Source organism: Orcinus orca, chromosome 10, assembly GCF_937001465.1.
Source record: "Orcinus orca chromosome 10, mOrcOrc1.1, whole genome shotgun sequence".
Classification (NCBI taxonomy): Eukaryota; Metazoa; Chordata; class Mammalia; order Artiodactyla; family Delphinidae; genus Orcinus; species Orcinus orca.
Window position 1 is genome coordinate 70,579,239 of NC_064568.1, and position 15,882 is coordinate 70,595,120.

Sequence of the window (15,882 nt, forward strand, 5' to 3'; positions counted from 1 at the left end):
AGGCTGGTTGGCTCATTGCATCTTGGATGATTTTGTTGACCACGTGGAGCCAGGCTGACAATTCCCTCTTGATTTTGAAAGGAAATATTAAGAAAAACGTCATTAATGAGTTCCTACCAATATAATATTTCATCTCCCCTAATTTCTCTGCCTCCAGCTATGCAATGTCCCTTCCCCCATGTAAGCAGAACCAGAGGGCAGGAAGGGGAAGTTTCAGAGACTTAAAATTAACCCTTAGGGCTTACCTACTCCGAGGTCTCAGAATATTCATTATCTCCACCACCTCCAGCCCATCTGGATCCCACCACCCGCCCAGTCTCACCATATTTCAAGTCCCTGCTGTTCTCTGAATGTTCAGCAACCATGCTTCAGAATCCCCAAATCAGGTTTAATATGCAATCAATTGACAATATTTCCTCATAAGTATGAAAACACAATATAAAGGACTAAACCTAGTCTTGGGTTACTAGAGAAAGGATTTATTAGATGATATATCTGTTTCTTTTAATTTGATGTTGTTTGGTTCACATTTACGAGTTTGGTTTTTTTTCTAGGTACTTGTTCCATAGTCTCAATGGGACAAACATGTCCAAATTTTAAATTCTTTTATATCGTGGCACTGTTAATCACTAACAAAAGCCTTCCTGTGTTCCTTTGAATGGCCACATCCATTTCCTGTTATTCAGATTGGTGAGTGGGGGCTGCAGGGATTACCAGGAGATGACCTCTCCATTCAGAACGGCATCATTGTGACAAAGGCCACCAGATACCCACTCCTCATAGACCCACAAACTCAAGGCAAAACTTGGATTAAATCAAAGGAAAAAGAAAATGACTTGCAGGTATGTACCATTTGGTGCATGGGAAAGTAATCTTGAAATCATGGAGTTTTCCCACAATTTCAGTTGAATCTGTCAGTCATAAAGTTGTCATCTCTATGATGATAATTGTTTGCTACTTTACACCCTTGAGTTTTGTAACAGTGATTTGGGACAAATGCTCTGATTATTTTCTCTCTTGTGCTCTCTCTTGATCTCACTCTCCTTCTCTCTGTCCACTTTTCTGGCTCAATTGCTTTTGCCAGTGTTGGATGTGGCCTTTATTCTGGTCCTTGAGTTTGGGCTTATAAGAAAATGACAAGAATAAGACTTGTGATTCCTCAGTTTAAGGCCATTTGCTCCAACCTAGCTTAACCACTTGGTAGTACCACATAGCACGCTAGAGTCCAGTATTGGAGTTGGATTCTACGAAGGTGTTAATCCTAAGGTAGAGGTAGACAAAGGCAGGACTCCAACATTCCTGGCTCCTTTGGAGATCTTGTTACATGGATGTTTCAATTCAATATTACAATATGGACTATTCATTGTTTGCTCCACACTGTTCCCAGTTCCAAGCCTTCTGGATGCATAGTTTTGCTTGTACTATGTCTGCTTACCAGAATGTCTTCTCCACCCAACTGCCCACTTTGCTTACATCCCAGATAAAAATCTTAAACATTATTCAAAGTCCACATCCAATGCTACTTTTACCCAAACTTGCCTGAGTTCCCAGCTTAATATAGCCTGTCCTGACTCCTCATGCATCTTGTATTTTTGTCATGGACTAGGAGCCTGCCTTAAATTATTGCTCTTTGCACGTTTGTCTTTTATCTCTAATGTACCATAAACTTTTTGTTAGCAAGGCTTATGGTTTTACACCATCTTTATATTTTCTGCGCAGCTCTTTATATAGGGTAGTAATTCTGATATTTATTGAATTAAATGAATTAATCAAAGTGTGTCATCATTACAGGAAAACAAACAAACCCAGAAAAATCATGTGGTCATCTTGATAAATGCAGAAGCAGCAGTTGGTAAAACTTAAAAACTTAACAGCAATTCATGATAAAACTTCCAGCAAACTAAGATTAGGAGAGATCTTCCTTAATCAGATAAAGAGTATTTACAAAAAGCCTACAAGAAGCACCATGTTTAATGGTGAAACATTGAAAGATTTCCTTCTGAGATCAGGGCTTTGCAGGCACGTGGACACTGTCTAGCACTCTGGATCACCTCAAGATACTCCCACCTCATTAAGACTCCAGTCCGTGTTTACTTAGAAAACCCAGAAAAGTCCTGGGAAGTGAGCATAAGTGGAAGGGAAGAGGTAAGGGAAAGGGAGTCGATGAGAACGCAGTTCCTGAGGAGCTGTAGACACAGAAGTGCATGAGTGGCGTTCCTGCTCCTGAACCCAGCTCCCTGGATCCAGCTCAGCTATAACTTGTCCCTTGCTCCCTTGCTCCCTTCCTCACTCCTCTTGTCTCCCTTGGCTGTTGATCTCCCTGCTCATCTTATTCTTATTTTTCCTGATTGTGTCTTTATCTCTCCATTTCGGCATTAAACTCATTGATAGCCTTCAGTCATGTCCTTCCTGATGCAACCCTGTCCCAAGAAGCTTCTTGAGGAAGTAACAGAAATATGCCAGAGACACTTCCTTATTTTAAAAACCATCAACTGCTAGGATGTAAGCAAATTGAACTGCATCCTTTTTACTCAGAAAACATTATTTTTCTGAATATGTGGATAAGCACATACACAAACACAAATAAAAGAAAATAAAATGAAACAAAACTATTATTTCTGTGCTTGGGTAGGAAGGCAAAATGAAAAATGAAACACTTTATAAATGAAAAACAAAACATATTTTATATGTCCAGGGCTGCATCAAGACCATCTTCAATGCCCTCTCCAGCACCTACAGCTCTGACCTCTGGAAAGAGAATGTATTCACTTAATTCCCCTATAAAGAATTCACTGACTACTTTGTAAAGCCTGAATGCCAGAGTATCCGTGCAGGAGATACAGGCTCTCGTGGTGGCTACCACAAGCATTCCTCCATGAGAAAAATCAAGTGAATTAAACCTGAAATTATGACTCTAAGATAGTATCTCAAGTTTACAAAAGATATTGAAGGTGGTTAAAGGTAATCTTTAATAAACTGACAATTTGAAAATTATTTTTTTACTTGCTGTATTAGTCAGGGTTTTCCAGGGAAACAGAACTGAAAGGATATCTAGGTATAGATATATAGAAAGAGTTTTATTATGAGGGATTGGCTTATGGGATTATGGGGTCTGAGAAGTCCTAGATCTGCTATCTACAAGCTAGAGCCCCAGGAAAGGCAGTGGTGTCGTTCCAGTCCAAACCCTAGAAGGCCTGAGAACCATGGGAGTCAATGGTGTAAGCCTCAGTCTGAGTCTGAGGTCCCAAGGGCAGGAGAAGATGGATGTCCCAGCGTAAGCAGAGAGCAAATTGGCCCTTCCTCCACCTTTTTGTTCTATTCAGGCCCTTAATGGGTTGGATGATGCCCGCCTACATGGATGGGGCCCATCTTTTCTTAGTCTGCCGACTCAAATGCTAATCTCTTCCAGAAACAACCTCACAAACACACCTTGAAAAGATGTTTGCAAGCTATCTGGGCATCCCTTAGCCCAGTCAAGTTGACACATAAAATTAACCATCACACTTGGGAAGGACATCACAAAAACAGAGTTTGCGTCTTGGGGAATAGAGTAGGACAATTACGTTTAGTCTTCCTGGGACCTTGTTTCATCTTGTTTAAGTAAGCTAGTTGAAGCTCTTTGTTTAGATTCATTTACCTTATCAACTCATAGTAAGGTCTTTCGCAGCACATCATTTATATAAATAAAGCTATCCATCTGGGGGAAAAAATTCCTTCGTGTGCAGGATATTTTGTTTTAGTTATTTCCTTTTTAACCAAAACAGGACAAAGATAGACTTATTTAATTTTTCAATTCCACACCTTTTTTCGTTGCAAGTGGGAGATAATATTTTTTAATTTCACTCTCCTAATCACCTGCTGTCCCAGTGGATCTTCCTTGCGTCTTGGGATCGGCACTCACAGTAGCATAAAGGCAATAGTTGAATTCAGAGGATACCGTATAAGAAGGTAGAGAGTTGAGGACTGAACCTTTGGAAATCCTCACACTTAGGCAGGGGGAGGGATCACTGGAGAAATAAAGAGTTCAAAGCCAATTGGCTAATGCAAAGATCAACCAGCCCAGTGTGTCTATTTTAACTAATAACAAACATTGATCTAAAACTGGGGGGCCCCACCAGGCATTCGGAATTCTAATTTTTTTTAATGTAAAAATATAAAAAGTGAATGTATAAGTCTTTTAGGTTGATTTTATGCAAAGTGTCATATTCTTATTTTATGTCACTCTTAGAGACAGAATACATGGATGGACCCTTAGTTTGACTCAGTGTATCATTTTTGACATTTCCATGCTTATTTTTTAATCATTTATTCATCTCATAGGTGTCCTGAGAAGATAAGTGAATATCACAAAAATGCAAGTTAGTTTGCTTTATCTGAATGATTGTAGCTATGTAAGTTTAAAGGATTAATCCTTGATCACTTCTCTTCCGTCTGCCGGAGCAGAGCTCTGACCTTCCATCTAAGGAATGCCACTTGATTCTCCTCTTTTGACCTGAGAGACCCCCATTACACACCCAGGGCTTCCACAAAGTCATGACCCACCAAGTTTTGAAAATTAATTTTTGTTTGTTACTTTCATTTTTATAAGTAAGTCTTCCTATACAGTCCTTAGAATTCTTAGTCACTTATCCAACATATCTCTGGTTTCCACTCAGGAACAGGCACATTCTTTGTAACATTTATATAGCAATGAACTCTTTATTTGTAGATAACCTCTCTGAACCATAAGTATTTCCGCACGCATTTGGAGGACAGTCTTTCCTTGGGCCGACCCCTTCTCATTGAGGACATTCGTGAAGAGCTGGATCCAGCCCTGGATAATGTATTAGAAAAGAATTTCCTTAAATCAGGCACCACTTTCAAGGTGAGCTTCGAAAAAAGGGAAAAAAAAGAAAAGGAAAAGAAGAAAAGAACAATGGTGACATCTACTTATCTTTTTGAGCATAGCAGTGAAGACAATTTCCTTCAGGTGGTACTATTTGACACGCTGGAAAAAAATTATTTCCAAACTCATATTCAGTGTTCCTTTTTTAAAAAATAGTATATAAAAAATACAGGGGGACAACAATATCTTGGTAACAATAGCCGTTTATCCAAAACTAACATATTAAGGAAAGGCATCTTGTCATCATAATAATAATATATTAGTGTTACACACAAAATATGTACATTTTAGCAGCTCTGAGAAAGTTGGTTTTCAAGCCATGTATACATCTATACAATAAAGCCTGTGTTTCCTCACTGGATAAAATGGCATTTTTAGTTAAGTCTATGGACATTGATTTTATTTCTCTCTTTATAAACTTTCAATCCAAACTCAGACTTTGCTGGAAGCAGTGGGATACAGTTCCCGATCATTGGTGATAACATGCATTGTTTTCAATGCAAGTGTCTCTTTTTTAATTGGTTTCATTCTTTACTTTTAGGCTTCTGTGGTTTTATTGAATGACAGCATTTCTGACTGAGATTTTTTGCTTTGGACAACTTAATTTCATGAATATCAGTGAATAAGAATGCCAGTTTTCTCATTAAACAAAGACAGATTTATTCAGAAAAATTTTCTTCATAATGTGAATTCTTTTATATGCCATATTTAATATGCCAAAAGAGGTTGTAGTATGTCCATTCCTGAAGGCCTTTTAAAAGACCCAGATTCTTATCTGCAATGTGAAGGTCATGATGCCTGAGAATTAGTGCCTTAGCAATGTGGTTTTCAATCACAGGAAGGATTAAAATTAATTAAAATTTTAAGTCATTTTAAAATGTTATAATTTCCACCTGAGTTTTAGGTAGCAAACCCAGTTGTTTTCAATACACTGAAAATTGTGGTGTTTAAGATAAGTGTTATCTTTCTGGGGAAAAAAGTTGGCATTTTTTTCTCTGAAAATTTCATTAACCCTTTCTCTTGTCAAATATGCTTCAGATATGACTGTGAAATGCAAAAAGAAATAACACTTCTTTTTTTTTTTCACTTCTTATAAACACAACAAATTTCCATAGCAGGAAACAATTTCCTCAGGTGGGAAAAAACAATCAAATATGAGGCATGTCTGAGTTTTCCTTTATTCAACATTTGTTTTGGATAAATTTTTCATTTAATTTGCTTGGTGTCATGGCTAAAAACATTTTCAGGCAGGACCACAAGTCTAAATTATTCTAATGGAATAGGCTTTATTATTTAAGATCACTGATTAAAATTTTACAACTGATTTTTGTAATTCATTCATTTCACTGCACTGACTTTTGATAAACTCTCTCCTAAACTGAACCCAAATTTCTTGTCTTGTCCTTTAAGCTGTTTGTAATTTAATATTTGAATTGATGTAGGTGAAGGTCGGAGATAAGGAATGTGATATCATGGATACATTTAAACTTTATATTACAACAAAGTTACCAAACCCTGCCTTTACCCCTGAGATCAATGCTAAAACGTCAGTCATTGATTTTACTGTTACCATGAAAGGACTTGAGAACCAGTTACTAAGGAGGGTAATTCTAACAGAGAAACAGGTAATAATTTCTCAAGGTAAAGAACTTCTACTTATAATAAATCTTAATAAACGTTTTAAATGTATTGGGAAATTGTTGAGTATATGGAAAAGAAAAAATTGAGCAAATCATAGTTACCTTTGTTAGCATAAATATTTGTTTTGTAGTCTCAAGTCCTGTTGAGAAATCATGTAACTCACCTCTCCTCCAACACCAAAACCACACGTGCACACACACACCACTCTTTCTACTTCTGACTTTAAAGCTTTGGGTATGTTGACTTTCATATCTATCGCCCTATGGATGAATAGTCTTGGATACACCTGGAAAATTCAATAAAATAATGATCCTGGAAAAGAAGAACTTGCTCTGAATGAGTATTGTTACCACTATAGTAGTTTCAACTACTACACTGCAATAGTAATTGATAGTACTTGATTGTAATTGATAACACCACAATCTAATAATCTAATGATCTAGAGAGCCATACTTTTATCTTAATTAAATGAAACTTGCACTGAAGCAGAGAAATTAAGTATAATTGAGGGTTCTGATAAAACAAAGAAAAAGTTAAGGCTGGAAGATTTTAAGAGACGGATAGATTAAGTTTTAAGATAAAGCTCAGAAAACATTAAATGTTATGTATAAAATATAATTTTATATATTTTCATTGTATAAAATGTATTTATAAAATCTGAGAAAGTTTATATTTGCTAAAACGTAATTAATGTTAGTATTAAGGTTTCAAGGAAAAGGCAAGGTTAGAAATAATAAGACCAGAGATGCATAAAATGGGAGGGTGAGAGAAAGAATGGCAGAAGACTTAAGGAAAGGAGGAAAGGAAGTGATATGAACAGATGGCTACAAATACAGAGGAAGATTCAAAAAGGAAAAGAGAAATGATACTGACACCAGATAAATAGAGGGCTCAGTAAAAAGAGAAGTAAAATCCTACCTGGTTAACAAGAAATGGCTAACTTGGGGCAGGCCCTTGAAAGGCAGCCAGTCTGGTGGAGTAAAAGGAGCCCAGTTCCAGCTTCCACCCTCATTAGCTGATTTTTTTTCTTTTAATATTTATGTATTTATTTATTTATCTTGGCTGCACCAGGTCTTAGTTGCGGGCACACAGGATCTTCGTTGTGGCACACGGGATCTTTAGTTGCGGCATGCAGACTTCTTAGTTGTGGCATGCATGCGGGATCTAGTTCCCTGACCAGGGATCGAACCTGGGCCCCCTGCATTGGGAGCATGGAGTCTTACCCACTGGACCACCAGGGAAGTTCCCCCTCATTAGCTGTTTGATCTTAGTTTCCAAGAAACTGCCCAGGGCTTATGCAATCTAGAAAGGGAATCATCTCACTTTCACAGTCTGGCAGAGAGCATGGACCCCTCAGTTCACTGCCTCGATCACCTCTTAGGGCCATGTGGTATCAACTGTTGAAAATTAGTCCTTCCTTCTTGGTCTACCTGGTGCTGTTGGTCTGTTCTGAGATGGTGCCTCATTGGTCCAGATCCCCCATGCAGGCTACCCTAACTTCTGTAAGGCAGCCCACACCACCATCTAAAGTACACTCCACGTCCCCAGAGCGCCCCATGCTCACTCTTCTAGGCCTTAACTTCCTCTTCAAGAGATGCACTAGGATGCTAACACCAGCCTTGCTGGAAAAAACAAAGTGCACACTTAATCTGCAGGAGGACATCCTGACTGTGATGTTTAACCCTCCTAACAATCCTGCTCTTACACCCCCATTTTACAGATGAACAAATGGAGACCAAGGAGAATAAGGTCTTAATCCATAAGAGCACATAGACTTTCCACCCTGCCAAGCCTCGTAGATAAGCTCTACAGTTCATGCTGTAAAACTCACAAGTCGTCCATTGTACCATGATGCTTGTTTTTCCATATCACACTGAAAAGGACGCTAACATGATTTCATTTTGTCCACATATTTCTATACTGCCACTGTTGGGATGACTGCTTTAATGAAGACAATTCATTAGCTATTCTCTGCAAATACAGCCATGATCTTCATCACCACCCCATCAAATACTGCAAGCCACTAGTACAATGGCAGTATACTAGTCTTGGAGTTGGGGGACAAGGATATTAGGCTCATCCCTTCTAGTAAGTAGCTGTGTGTATTATATTGCCATGTTATTTGGAGTTAATATTTCTGGGTCCTCAGTTTCCCCAGATGTAAAATAAAGTTGTTGAACTAAATTCAGTACACTTCAATTTAACAAATATTTATTAGGTTAAGTCGCTTCTCTGCAAAGCCTCAAGATAAGTGCTGTCAAGGATACAAAAATGAATAGGGGATAAACACCAAGGTCCTACTGTATAGCACAGAGAACTATATTCAATACCCTATGATAAACCATAATGGAAAAGAATATAAAAAAAGAATATATATATATACATATATATATATATATATATAACTGAATCACTTTGCTGTACAGCAGTAATTAACACAACATTGTAAATCAACTATACTTCAATTTTTAAAAATGAATAGGACAAGCTCCTGCCCTCTAGATGCACAGAATCTAGTTGGAGGGATATAGCTGACACATAGATTGTGATGCAAGCCATAGTAGATGTACAGAGGAATGCCGTGCTGTGGGTTTTAACTGACAAACTGGTTTAGGAAGACTTTCTGAAAGTGGTGGTATTTCCGTAGCAGTTTTTCAAGAAACTTTCTCAAATAAGTAGTTTAAAAACACATTTTTAATGCAATTCTAAGTACAGTGTGTGATTCTGTATAAGATCAAAAAAGAATGCTACAGGGCTCCCCTGGTGGCGCAGTGGTTGAGAATCCGCCTGCCAGTTCAGGGGACACGGGTTCGAGCCCTGGTCCAGAAAGATCCCACATGCTGCGGAGCGCCTAAGTCCGTGTGCCACAACTATTGTGCCTGCGCTTTAGAGCCCGCGAGCCACAATTACTGAGCCCATGTGCCACAACTACTGAAGCCCACGCGCCTGTAGCCTGTGCTCCGCAAAAAGAGAAGACACCACAATGAGAGGCCTGCACACCGCAACGAAGAGTAGCCCCCGCTCGCCGCAACTAGAGAAAGCCTGTGTGCAGCAATGAAGACCCAATGCAGCCAAAAATAAATAAATAAAAAAATTTTTTAAAGTAATATTAAAAAAATGCTATAAAGAATGCTTTTGAGACAATTTAATTTACTCTATATTTAGCAAGAGTATTATATCCATGTTAAATATTCTGAATTTGAAAATTACACTACGGTTGTATAAGAGAATGTCCTGTTGCCTAGGAGATGTGTTAAAGTTTTTACAGATAAAGTATCATGACATATGCAAACAGTTCAGCAGTAATAATAACAGTAATGATAAAAAGTATTATATAGAAATAGTGATACAGCAAAATGTTATTTGAGGAATCTAGGTGAAGGGTATATGAGAGTTCATTGTACCAGTCTTGTAACTTTTCTGAAAGTTTGAAATTTTTTTCAAAGTATAATTTTAAGACTATATTATTTATGTAGAAAAGAATATACCTTCCAGACATCCAATTTAGCCCCTCTGGTAGAAGATGCAAAAAAATGGAAAATGGATTTGTATTGGCAGCTGGCTATGTCAAAGCAGGTACCTGGTGTTCCTATAGTCAGGTCCCAGCTCAGGAGCTCCATTTGGCTTGAGTGGCCTCTTGGTTACTTGGTATTAATGCTTCTTTGTCTCTAGCCCTTCTGACTGCAAATGAAGTTAGCATTTCTGACTGAGGCGGTATATGGGAACAGGGTCAAGAGAATGGGACAGTCTTAATTTAAAAAAACTTAAAGTTGAGAAGAGAGCTGAGCAAAATTATTTTAGCAGGTTTATCTCATTCATGCCCGTGTAAGTGCTATGGAAACTTAATGCTAATGGGCATAATCTTTAAAAAACTGTCCAGAGAAATAAAAATACAAATAGATAGATTTGACTAACGATAGTGTCATTTGAATGGCACTTTTGTTTAAACTTTTAAAAATGAATAATAAACACTAGTAGGTTGCATTTGCCATAATAACTGGTAATTACAGTTCTGATGTTATTTTTTTTTAATAACAGGAGTTAGAGTCTGAGAGGGTTAAACTTTTGGAGGATGTGACTTTTAATAAGCGGAAGATGAAAGAACTTGAAGATAACCTTCTCTACAAATTAAGTACTACAAAAGGTATTGTGTTACTAAGAAATAATCACATAATGGATTGTGAATAAATAAGGATTTCTTGTACCCTCTTTTCAATGCTCTCATGATTACAGATATTAGGAAACAGTTGAGTTATCCACGCAAAAACAAGCAAGGCAATTTCCATCTAGACATTACAGAGGGACTGCAGAGAATCTGATATCTGAATTAGCAACCGGCATCTGAGCATTTGATAATAACACAGTTTTCTTGATATAATTGCTCTCTCCCGAGAAAAATAAGGGCTCCCAATACAGCTAGGTAACTCACAACAGGCTAATTTGCTTGCCGAAAGGAGACTAATGTGCTCAATCTATTTTGTGTTTTTTAGATTGACTCTTTCATTTGGTGTTGAAATGCAATTGCCACAGTGGGTTATGATGTGTGTAATGTTGTCAGAGACACTTGAGCAGCCCAGGCTCAGTCACTCTGGACTTGACCTCCCACTTAGAAGTCAGGGATAGGTTCTCCTCTGGGCAGTCAGATCATCGTACCACCCCCTGGGATATATTGTTCTGTAGTAGGCAAATTACAGCAACCTAAATTCTACCATTCATTCGCAATCTAATGATGAATACTTCCCAAAAGCACTTTAACCCTTGGATTTAAAAACAAAAAAACTTAACCTCCCAGAAGTACATTAAGTGTTACTCTCACAGCAGTCTCCAGCACTTTAAGGTGACCTCATGGAAAAGGCCTTTTATCTGCCTTCATTGCACTGCTTGTGCTAATGAAGTTGTCTGTCTCCTGGTCCATGACATCTCCCAGCCATTTGATGCCTCTGGGCATTGTAAATATTACCAAGGAGGACTGACTGAGGATCCAGCCAAGAGTTTGAGGTTAGTCACAATTTGGACTTCCCTAGCAGACCTAGCGTGCCCATCAGAGCAAGTAACTCAGCACCTTCCAGAAGCACCCACCTGCTTCTAGGTAGGCCAGAGCACCACTCTCTGCAGATATCGTGACCGTTATCTCAGCACCTCCAGAGCACCTTTCTGTGTCTTAAAATTGAGATTTTTTATTTCTATGTTTATTGTCGTAGACATGTTATATCTGTTAAAAACAATAATGAAGAGTAAAACTAAAAATAAAATCAGGATTTTTCTTCCTGGTTAGACACTTCAACTGTCTCCTAACTCATTAGAGACATAGAAGGACCAGAGTTCTCAATGTCAAGGACTGTTGAACTAAAGCAGGAGTAGAGAAAGTACGATTCACCTGAAAGCTGGTGTGTAATTCACACTGTGAGACAAGTGGGAAGGAAAAGCCTGTGATACTGTGAGGGGAACCATCAAGATGATAATGGAGGCGAAAGCCACGTCATAGGCACAGCTGAAACCACTGGGACTGGAGGGAGATGTGAATTTTCTTCAGACATTTGAAGACCAGATTTGTGGGCTGCCTTGAGAATTGCCTTTTGCAGATTTTCAGGCAGAGTGGGGGACAAACCCTAGGCAGGAATGTTTAGAACGGATTCAGGCATCGGATGCCTGGTTAGACTGGAAGCCTCTCATGTCTTAAGATTCTGCCCTTCCATCCTGTGGGCTTTGAAGAAGTCAAGTTGAAAATTAACGCGGTGATTTCAGAAGTGATGCATCTCGTTTCGCGGCTTTCCCGTCTTGTGTTCCACAGCTTTCCTGTTTGGTTTTTAGGTTCCTTGGTAGATGACGAATCTCTCATCGGTGTCCTCCACACCACCAAGCAGACAGCAGCTGAAGTAAGTGAAAAACTACACGTGGCCGCGGAAACAGAGATCAAGATTAACACGGCCCAGGAGGAGTTCCGGCCCGTGGCCACCCGAGGCAGCATCCTCTACTTTCTCATCACAGAGATGAGCATGGTCAACATCATGTACCAGACCTCGCTGGCCCAGTTCTTGAAGTTATTTGACCAGTCCATGGCCAGGTGGGGCCTCACTACCTTGCCCCCCAAATTTTGTGTGTATTCCTACCTACTCTCTTAGAAATGGATTTTTACCTCTTTGATTTTTAAAACATATTGCAGGTCTGAGAAGTCTCCACTGCCTCAAAAGAGAATTACAAATATTATTGAGTATCTGACATATGAAGTTTTTACATATTCTGTCAGAGGCTTGTACGAGAACCACAAGTTCCTCTTTGTGCTCCTAATGACCTTAAAAATCGATCTTCAGAGAGGAACGGTGAAGCACAGAGAGTTTCAGGCTCTCATTAAAGGTGAAGGGTTTGGGATATGGATGTGCTATGTAAAGGAGTTTGCTTTAGGTATGCTCTTTGATGTCCTGTAGACCCATTCTTGTAATACCCGGAGGAATTAAGTTCTAATGGAAGTGAAGTTCTTTATGTATACCTCTTCCCCCACCTCCCCCACCGATTTCCATTCATTTTATTCTGGTTACTCAAGATGATTGATTTCAGGTCTGTGTTAACTCTGCAGTTTTTAGTTATGTAATTAAATTAAGTTTGAGCATTGTTGCTTATGAATAAGAGACCCAAATGCCAAAGGGGAGAATAGTGATTCAGGTGATGATCTTTCTACTACTGCAAGAGACCAATTCCTTAAGCAAGGGGTTATAATGACATTTAAGACTGTAACAAAAAGCACACTTGTATTTTATATTTGAAGAGAGCCCGGCTCATTGCTTATCTCCATGTTAAAAGTAGAATTAAGGAGACAAAAGAGTGGTATTTTCATTCAATTCAGTTAAACAAGTATTTATTGAGCATATACTATGCAAATCTGCCATACTGGTGTTTGGGATACAAGGAAAAAACAGACATTGCTTTAAAAGAAATAAAAGTCTCATAGTTCAAATAAAGATAATTGAAAAAAACCCTGCAAAATAAGGCAGAATAACCTGTGTTATAAGAGAGCTAAAAACAAAGTGTTATATCTAAAAGGAAGGAGAGATTACATGTGGTTGGTGAGATCAAGAAAAGCTCCTTGGAAAATATGCCTTTGCAGGTTAAGCCAGGAATTTTTCAGGTTATTTGATACCTGGGGAAAATGGTCCAATCTTTTTCTTATTTTTTTTTGATCTTTATAAGTAGTTTAATAAATCATCTTCTGGCAGCCCTTCTCCCCCAAAAGAAGAAAGTGACATTTGAAATGGACCATGGATGATAGGTAGAAATGAAGAAAACGTCCATGCTAAGACAGAACAGCATGGAAAAAGACATGAGTGGAGTATGTACATTGGTGAGCCTTGGTTCCTAGAGGAAGGATTTCTTGATCTGATAAGAAATAAGGAGTTGTGTAAGGTAGTGATGTGATCCTTTTATTGTTCTTTAGGAAGGTTACTCTGGCAGACATGTGTAGGATTAGAGAAAAGTGCTTTAAGGGAGTCTGTTATAAGCTTCCCAACCACAGGAAATGCATTCCCATCCTAGGGTGAAGACAATGGGAATATAAAGGAAGACAAAAATATGAGAGCTCATGAAAGTAAAATGACAAAGGACTGGGTGTGACAGCCAAGAGAGGGTCAGAAATGAGTCTAAGATTTCTGCTCTGTGCAAAGATTTCTGGTCTGGATGGTTGAAAGAAGAGCTACTTTGAGAAGTGTCAGAGTGGGGACATAATGAATGTGATTTTGGGACCTAGTTTTAGTCAGGATAGGCCAGGTTTTGTGGCCATAAAAACAATCCTCAAATTTCAGCACAACAAAAGTATACTTCTCCTTTACTCTCTATCTGACACGCTTGTCATGGTCGCCCAGGAATCCAAATTGCTTCCATAATTACTATGGAAGAGGGACAGGATGTGGCAAATTGTGTGCTGGCTCTTAAAGGTTACCCCACAAGTGACACACGTCACGCTCATATTTCATTAGCCAAAGTAAGATGCATGGCCACATCGAAATTCAAAGAGAGCAGGGAAGTGCCCCAGAGCCACATCCAACATGGAAGCTGCATCACAGCATCGGTGGAGGGTAGTGGATAGATGGATAAGCCTAAGGTTTGGCAGGTGGGAGTGTGGTTGTGGAAATGCGGAGAGGGCTGGTACACAGCGAGGGTCTGGGGTTCAAACCAAGAAGTTGCAGGACAGGGGGACTTTATAACTAGCGACAAAGTACCAACCTCTGTGGACTGCAGCCTAATGCCCCCATAGGTCAGACAGGATTTGTCGTGGCTCAGAGGATCCCAGCCTGTGACTGGGACGAGTAAAGCCTAGGGGGCAGCATGTAGATCTGAGGCATCCTCCCCATCAAGACACAAACCCACCCCACCTCACCTCTCCCTACCCAGCACACCCAGCCAAGCCAGAGCTATTCCCTGAAAGAGATTGGATTCTTCAAAAGTCTTTAAATCAGAGGAGACCGAGAAACGCAGCAACACAGTGGGGAGGGAATTTGTGAGAAGGATTTGATTTGTCACAGAAAAATAAAGAAGGCTGCACATCTGAGCTGTGGTTAGAGCACATCTGTGACTCCATTTCATAAAACTGGAGAGTCAGGGAGAACCGGATTGTATAGGATCAGGAGAGTCAGTGAGAGGAGTTTGGATTTAATTGAGTTGGCGATAGAGAGCCACCGCATGTTTTATGAGCAGGGAAGTAGCATGAGCAGCGCTTCAGAAGATTAATTTGGGATTTTATGATAGGTGGACTGTCAGTACGGTCAGCACTGTCAAGCACAGTAAAAGGGTTGAAAAAAATACAAAACTGGTTTATTGTACAGTTTGTATTAGTTTTGAACCGCTTACAGCTTGACCAAATTATTTTTTAAAAGATGGTAGGCCTTGGGACTTCCCTGGTGGTCCAGTGGTTAAGACTTCACCTTCCAATACAGGGCGTGCCGGTTTGATCCCTGGTCGGGGAGCTAGGATCCCATATGCCTCCAGGCCAAAAAAACCAAAACATAAAACAGAATATTGTAACAAATTCAATAAAGACTTTAAAAATGGTCCACATTAAAAAAAAATCTAAAAAAAAAAAGATGGTAGGACTTTGTTTTTAATGTTTTTTTACAAAGTTAACAAATATGGCCCTTAGATCATTGATATTTTTTATCATTTTGAACTCAGTACTTAAGGGGGAAAGAAGAAAGACTTATTTATCATAGCAGAAATGTTTGATTTCCCTTTGTATTAATTCCTACTAGTTTTCTGCAATATTTGGAAGGTGGCTTTGACTTTCTTCTTCAACCGAGAATGTCAGAACACTTTGAAAAACGAAATAGATACCAGGGGCACTCCTGCACTGTAGAGTAATTGCTATACCT

General features: G+C 39.0%; 1 protein-coding gene and 1 non-coding gene across 3 annotated transcripts in view; one reads left to right on the forward strand and one right to left on the reverse strand.

Annotated features, from left to right (window-relative positions):
• DNAH8 (dynein axonemal heavy chain 8) overlaps positions 1-15,882 on the forward strand; it is a 320,651-nt gene that overhangs the window by 206,542 nt on the left and 98,227 nt on the right. For both annotated transcript variants that reach the window (XM_049715770.1, XM_004267646.3), the window contains 6 exons: positions 687-842; positions 4,709-4,864; positions 6,328-6,510; positions 10,565-10,670; positions 12,338-12,590; positions 12,690-12,880. In XM_049715770.1, coding sequence (XP_049571727.1) covers positions 687-842; positions 4,709-4,864; positions 6,328-6,510; positions 10,565-10,670; positions 12,338-12,590; positions 12,690-12,880 — 1,045 coding nt within the window. The remainder of the gene's footprint in view (positions 1-686; positions 843-4,708; positions 4,865-6,327; positions 6,511-10,564; positions 10,671-12,337; positions 12,591-12,689; positions 12,881-15,882) is intronic.
• On the reverse strand, positions 7,695-7,767 carry TRNAW-CCA (transfer RNA tryptophan (anticodon CCA)). The gene has a single exon. It is a non-coding gene; the product is annotated as a tRNA-Trp (tRNA).